At 36.4% G+C, this 7964-nt stretch overlaps 1 protein-coding gene across 1 annotated transcript; it reads left to right on the forward strand.

Moving 5' to 3' along the window:
* The first annotated feature begins 3010 nt into the window (after positions 1-3010).
* LOC111911653 (proline-rich extensin-like protein EPR1) lies at positions 3011-6714 on the forward strand. The gene has a single exon (XM_023907403.2). The coding sequence runs from the start codon at positions 3011-3013 to the stop codon at positions 6179-6181; it is 3171 nt and encodes a 1056-aa protein (XP_023763171.1). The 3' UTR covers positions 6182-6714.
* The last annotated feature ends 1250 nt before the right edge of the window (positions 6715-7964 follow it).

The raw sequence follows: 7964 nt of genomic DNA on the forward strand, positions 1-7964 counted from the left end.
GGCATCTAAACAAAAACTAAAATAGAAAAAAAAAACAAAATTGCCTTTACATTCCGAGATTCAATTCTCACATTCATCAAAAAAAATTAACAAAAGTTTATTGATTATGTTTCGAGCATTGATGAATAAGGTCCAATTCATAGGTTAAAAGGAACAAACAAATTTACAAGGTACTATACTTATCCAAAACACCAAACACATATTTCTTGGTTATTCTTTTCGTAAATGTTATACCGATTTCATCTTTTATGTCAAGATGCTGATTGTTGTACGATCTTTGATCAATTAGGATATACTAAAATGTAACTACCTTGATATTTCCGGATGATATACATAGTTTTTGTTATATTTTGTAGAAAAACAAACAATATACTCACAAACATAATATTGTTATGCAGGAAATAAGCAGAAAAACATATATGAGATTGTAGGATCTGATATTGAGTTTATATAAGGAGAAATCGAATCAGAAATAGATGAGTCAAGTAGGATGCATCTCAACAAAGAAATAAGAACTGAAAGTAGAATGGTATTAAAGTGTTTTCAGAAAAAGGTTAGAATTATTGATTTATGAAGATATGAAGATGAACTAACCATATTTGTTATTATGTATCATCTACAGAAAACGTAATGTTGAAGAAGAAAACACAATGAAAGTCGACAATTAGAATTGGAACCAAATTTGAAGACGTATTATTGGAGTATTCGATATCTATGTATTAAAATTTGAATTAAAATTGCAGATTTTTTGGGATTGTTTCAAATCTTTAAAAGGATTAAAAAAAAATAGGATATGTAACCAAAGATTGACAACGTAAATTGATTTTGTTTCCATAAAAACATGGAATTTGAATTTGAAACCTTGAACCATTCAATATTCATATTCTAATAAAAGAATAGGTTGATTCTCCTTGTTTCATGTGTCACCTTATTAGGCATCATGATTAATGTCATGTCACATGTCAATCTATTGATTATCCATTTCAATTTTCAAAACTTAAATTTCCCATTCTAATTAAATTAAATTAAATAACATTAAGAATAGCAATTATAATAAATTTGGTACATATTATAAGGTCACATACTTATTTAAATCAATGATTATAATTTTATATAACTAAAAAAATATAATTGATTAATAATTTTGAGTTTTTATTGTGAAAGTTTAATTAATTTTGTAATCGTGGTACACACGGGTTATAAACTAGTTACTTCATATAAATTCGGGATTTTAGATAGTAGATATTATCAAATAATTAGGATTGATTCTTGTATTAATTTATTTAAATCGGAAGTGTGAGATTTTTTAGAAAAGTACACGTGACAAAGTGGCAATGTAGAATAGGGACAAGTGGCAAAAATGAGTTTTGTTTATTAGAGGACTAGGTGTAAGACCCGTGTAATACATGGGTTTATTAAAAATAAAAATTTAATATCAATATTTAAACATTAAATTTAATATTAATATCAATTTTAGAGCTCTCATTAATTATGACATTTATTACATTATAAATATATCAATTCTTTTTCAAGGAAACATTTATTTCTCTCAATATTATAACTGAAATAAGTTATGATATGTGAACAAATCAGAAAATTACATGTGAAAATAAATAAATTCTAAAAATCTATTAAAATGCCGTGTGTCCAAATCAATAAGGACATGACATGTGGCAGAAAATGAGTTTTATTTATTAGTATAGATATAGATATAGATATAGATGTAGATAATATGGAAGAGAGAGAGTATAGAGTTCAATGTTTATTGAACAGTTGAATGGATTTCTAATGCATATTTATTAACTTTTAAAGAATTGACTTGATAATATGCATTCTCTCTCCTATGGCACCCTGTTCAACTCTCTATGAGTTGAATGAAGTGTGGATGCTCTCACATGGTATAGATACACATGACATATATATATATATATATATATATATATATATATATATATATATATATATATATATATATATATATATATATATATATATATATATATAATTGGAAAATGGAACACATAGTTAAGGTTTTAGAGGCTCAATTTAGGATAGAATGTTATAGATGATGTGTATATAGTATCATCCATATATGAATTAGATTTATATGTATTGTCCTGATACATATCATTTAGAAAGTTTTGCTACCACTTATATACACTAAAAACGTATTGAATTCTAGAAGTTTTGCTCATGATAGATTGAAATGTTTCTTTAAATAGATTAAAAATAGAAATATTTAAAAAAAAAGTTAAAAAAATAATAATAAATGAGTTCCAAATTGCCAATAAAATCAATTTTTGAAATCACTTTACGTTATAAATAGATTCTTGAAAGTAAAGTGGGTTCGAAAATTCTGATACAAGTTCGAAGATTCTGTTAAAGTTATTTTTGAAATAACTATACGTTATGAAATCAAATTTCACAAAAAATTATATTTTGAAAAAAAAAAGTTAGAACTAATAAATAAACCAACAAGAATTATACATATTCTTCTCAGCAACAATGACATAAAGTACATGTGATAATTCCAATAATACTTATATAGTTTTGTATTGACTTTTTAGTGGTATAAATTATTAATCTCTATATAAATTTTTTAATGATATACTTATAATAAATAACAATATCTATAAATTTGATATAGATATGAAAAGAAATTGAAAATGGAAAAGATATAAACATGATATATTGAATAAACTAATAGGCTAAAATTGTAAATATATCCGAACTATTTTTGTAAATCTAAAAGATTCGTGTGATTGTTGTGTGCCAACAACCCCATTTTTGCAAAGCTTTTAAAACACCACATTTTCTACAAAGGAATCAGAAATTACCCCAATTTTTTGCAAAAAGCTCTCATTCCAAATGCATTTTTTTGTGGTCCATCGGCAAAAATTTGGTCAAGTGTTTCGTGCCATAATTCTCACATGGGCTTGAAGGGAGCCTTCTTTCAAGGCAAATCCACAGTATAAAATGCAACAAACTCTCTTTAATACACATACAAAAAATGTCTCTCGTACACTTTCAAGTCCTACTTCTTAGTGTACTTATAACACCCTCCACCCTTTCCATAGCTAACTTTCTTCCACATAGACATCATCGACGCCCCTCACCCTTGCACTTCCATTGCAAACCGCCGGTGGTGGTAAGGTCACCGCCGGTGGTGGTAAGGTCGCCACCGGTGGTTAGACCAACAACACCTGCATATACCCTGCCTGCTCCAATACAAGAATCACCACCAAGAAGACCCTATGGTGCACCACCTATGTACATAGTTCCGCCAATCAACAACCAACTACCGCCATCGCCTGTCTACAAGCCACCACCATACTTCAATAACAATCCACCGTCAACAAGACCTATTCGTGAACCACCTGTTTACATGGTACCACCATTCAACATCAAACCACCACCATTACCCGTCTATATGCAACCACCGGATATCGAGTATACTCCACCAGCACCAAGGCCTATTCGTGTATCACCACCTATGTACACGGTACCTTCCATTAACATTGAGCCACCACCATTTCCTGTCTACTTGCCACCACCAGAGTTTGAGAACAATCCACCACCAACAAGACCTATTCGTGTTGAGCCACCAATCATCAACCAACCACCACCATCTCCTGTCATGCCACCACCAGAGTTTGAGAACAATCCACCACCAACAAGACCTATTCATATTGAACCACCAATATACATAGTACCACCAATCATCAACCAACCACCACCATCTCCTGTCATGCACCCACCAGATTTTGATAATAGCACACCACCGACAAGAGATATCCATGTAGCACCACCAATGAACATGGTACCACCTATCAACATGGGACCACCATCATCTCCGGTCCCTATGCCACCACCAGAGTTTGAGAGTAGTCCACCACCAACAACACCTATTAGCGTGGAACCACCAATATATATAGCACCACCTATCAACATTCAACCACCACCATTACCTATCTACACACACCCACCAAATTTTGATAATGGTCCACCACCAAACAGACCAATTCATGTAGCACCACCTATATATGCAATACCACCTATCAACAAGGAACCACCACCATTGCCTGACTATACGCCACCTCCAGGGTTTGAGAAAAGTCCACTACCAATTACAAGACCTATTCACCTGACACCACCCGCGTACATAATACATCCTATCAACAGAAAACCACCACCATTACCTGTCTTCAGCCAACCGCCAACAAGACCTATTCATGTAGCTCCACCGGTTTACATGGCACCAAAAATTAACAAGCAACCGCCACCACCATCACCTATTATCAATTCGCCACCACCTATTTTAAAGAACAACCCACCACCAGCAAGGAAAATAGGAGTTCAACCACCAGTATACATGACACCGCCATTGAACATGCAACCACCACCTTCACCTATTGTCTACACGCCACCGCCAATTTCAGAAAATAATCAACCACCAGCAAGGAATATTCGAGTGGAGCCGCCAATGTACACACCGCCAATCAACATGAAACCATCACCTTCACCTATAATCAACATCCCACCACCATTTTTAGAGAATAGTCCACCACCATCAAGGCCTATTCTAGTGAATCCACCGATATACATGTCACCGCCAATCAACATTCCACCACCACCTTCACCTGTTGTGGAGACCAGACCACCAGTTTCAAATGACATCCCACCACCACCTGCCGATAGTCAGCCACCACTAGAAACCCTAGCTCCACTAGATCCTATTGACGATCCACCCCATTATGATATGCCACCACAAACTCCGGTCAGCATGCCACCACCCATAAATAAAGAACCTCCAGAAATTCCAATCGCCATGCCACCACCCGTTCAACCACCAGAAACTCCAACCGACATAACATCACCCATTGAGGAAGAACCACCAGAAACTTCACCACCGGTGATGGATGAACCACCAGAAACACCAACACACAAACCACCACCCAATGATGAAGAACCTCCAGAAAATTCAGTTGGTATGCCACCACCAATGCAAACGAACATGCCACCACCCGTTAGGGAAGAACCACCAGAAACTTCAATCGGCTTGCCACCACCGGTGATGGATGAACCACCGGAAACACCAACACACAAACCACCACCCAATGATGAAGAACCTCCAGAAACTTCAGTTGGGATATCACCACCCATGGAGGATGAACCACCAATGCAAACGAACATGCCACCACCCATTAACGAAGAACCACCAGAAACTTCAATAAGCATGCCACCACCGGTGAAGGATGAACCACCAGAAACACCAACACACATACCACCACCTAATGATGAAGAACCTCCAGAAACTTCAGTTGGTATACCACCGCCCATGGAGGATGAACCACCAATGCAAACGAACATGCCACCACCAATGAAGGAAGAACCACCAGAAACTCCAATCAACGTGCCACCACCTGTGGAGGATAAACCACCAGAAATTCCAACCGATAGGCCACTACCTATACAAGAACCGTCAATCGACATGCCACCACCTATAGAGGTTGAACCACCTGAAACACCAGGCATCCAACCACCCATGAGGGAAGAATCCCCAGAAAATCCAATTGACATCCCACCACCTATAGAGGATGAACCACCACCAACAGACATCCAGCCACCTATGAGGGAAGAACCACCAGAAACTCCAATAGACAGCCCACCACCTATGGAGTTTGAACCACCAGGAACTCAAACCGACGTGACACCACCTATTAAGGAAGAACCGCCAGAAATTTCAATCGGTATGCCACCACCCATAGAGGATGAACCACCAAAAATGCCAATCGACATGTCACCACCCACTCAGGTAGAACCACCAGAAACGTCAATTGGCATGGTACCACCGGTGGATGATGAACCACCTGAAACGCCAATAGATATGCAACCACCCCTTGGGGAAGAACCTCTCGAAAATCCAATCGACATGCCACCACCTGTGGTGGAAGATCCACCAGAAATGCCAACCGACAAGCTACCACCCATTGAGGATGAACCATCAGAAAATCCGATCAACATGCCACCTCCAATGGAGGATGACCCACCGGAAACACCGATTAATATGCCAACACCAATTGATGATCAACCTCCACAAACTCCAGTCACTATACCACCACTAATCGAAGATCAACGACTACAAACTCCAATCGGAATACCACCACCCATTAAAAATTAACCACCTGAAAAGCTGAGCTTTATGCCACCATCGACTGAGAATCAGATGAGTCGCAAACCGCAACACCACGTACATATATATCATTTACAACTTAAAGTTGCTTCCCAGAGGATGATCCCACCTGTCACCAATGGTGAGTGATCTCATCATGAACATGGTTAATTTCCATAAGTTTTAATGATGTGGACATGCATGCATCGTATGCGTGTATCTTTTTTTTTTTTTTCCAAGAATGTAACATGATGTGCAAAAGAAGTATTCCACGTATTGGTTGGTTTTGTTTTGGCTACTGTAGGTACTAATTAACCATATATTAAAAGGTTCAACTAATTTCTGCGCATCAGTCTGTGAAATAGATTGTTATAATCTTTCGACTTGACCTTCAGTATTTACTTTATATTTGTATGGTTGAACTTTTAATACATATACATTTATTAATTAAGACAATTCGCGCGAGTGGGTAAATTAATTGTATCTTCTCATCGACTGTGTTTGGGCTATAACTACGTACATGTAGTCACCACAGGGTTTGACCATGATCTTTCGACCTCAAAGAGTACACCGACGACATGTCGTGTCGGCAATAGATTAGGAGGGAAGCAAAAAGACTAAGTGCGTTTCTGAAAAGATTTTAAGTGGGTTTCTGAAAATATATGCTGAAGACGTACATGGCGTCACTATAGGCTTGGAAAAATCTTTTTTATATTTTTAATATAATTTTACAAGAAAACAAAACAACATCATGTTGGTTTATATATATATATATATATATATATATATATATATATATATATATATATATATATATATATATATATATATATATATATATATATATATATATATATATATGTGGTCGACATGTCTTCGATATAGAGATGCATTGATCCTGGGGTGGGCTATAGCTAAGCACATATATTTTATTAATTATTTTCATATGATTTATTATAAATAAAGGTTTCGACGTTTTTGTTTGTGCTATAAGTAAGGGAAAGTTATTTTTCCAGGGTAACCATCTAGGGATTATGTAGACCTCGGTATGGTAGGGAAGACTTGAGACAGATGGTGTAGATTTTTAAAATCTCTAGTCTATTCAAGTAATGCGGACATGGAAGAGAAAAGGCAGAAGAAACTTTCAGAGATGGATGATTTGGTTTGGGAGTGGTGTGTCATTGCGGGTTGTTAGGTATTTAAGAATGTTCCAGGCTCGATTGTCTAAAGCAAGTGCAACTTGATTCAAGTAAGTTCTTGTCGGGAGTTTTGAGTCATCATCATTGATTCACGTATTAGGTATTTGGATAGGCTCTGGTTTTAGGATCACGGTGAGGGGCCCCTTGACTGTTCTTGTTTGATGAAGGCTAGGATATTCGAGGCATGGTCCGAAGACCGGATAGTTCTAGGTTCCTAGGGTTCAATATCTCAGTTTGTTCTTGACTATTATTTTTAGGTAATGTCGGGTGATGGCTAGTTTCCTTAGGTTAATGGGATGATGATTTTGTACCTACAAGCCTATTTGGGATGATAGAAAGACCAACGGGTTGCCTTGAGCCAAAGGAAGGGTATATATGTATACAATTGATATGTATTAAGTGCATGTTTAGACTAGTTTAGTTTGACTGTATTATAATTGATTGATGAGGGTACCATTGGGTACCATTCGGTGCGAAGTGCGAGACCTTGGCTAAGAAGTGGAATACTGTAAGAGTGTAAGTTAGGCATACAAATAGAAGAATGCTAGCTAGTGTATAAGGTACAACTCATTCATGTAGTTGAAAGCTGGTAT

Source organism: Lactuca sativa, chromosome 3, assembly GCF_002870075.4.
Source record: "Lactuca sativa cultivar Salinas chromosome 3, Lsat_Salinas_v11, whole genome shotgun sequence".
NCBI lineage: Eukaryota > Viridiplantae > Streptophyta > Magnoliopsida > Asterales > Asteraceae > Lactuca > Lactuca sativa.

Excerpts from the sequence above, each read along its gene's own strand:
- LOC111911653 (XM_023907403.2), top strand. The coding sequence starts at position 3,011 with ATGTCTCTCGTACACTTTCAAGTCCTACTTCTTAGTGTACTTATAACA.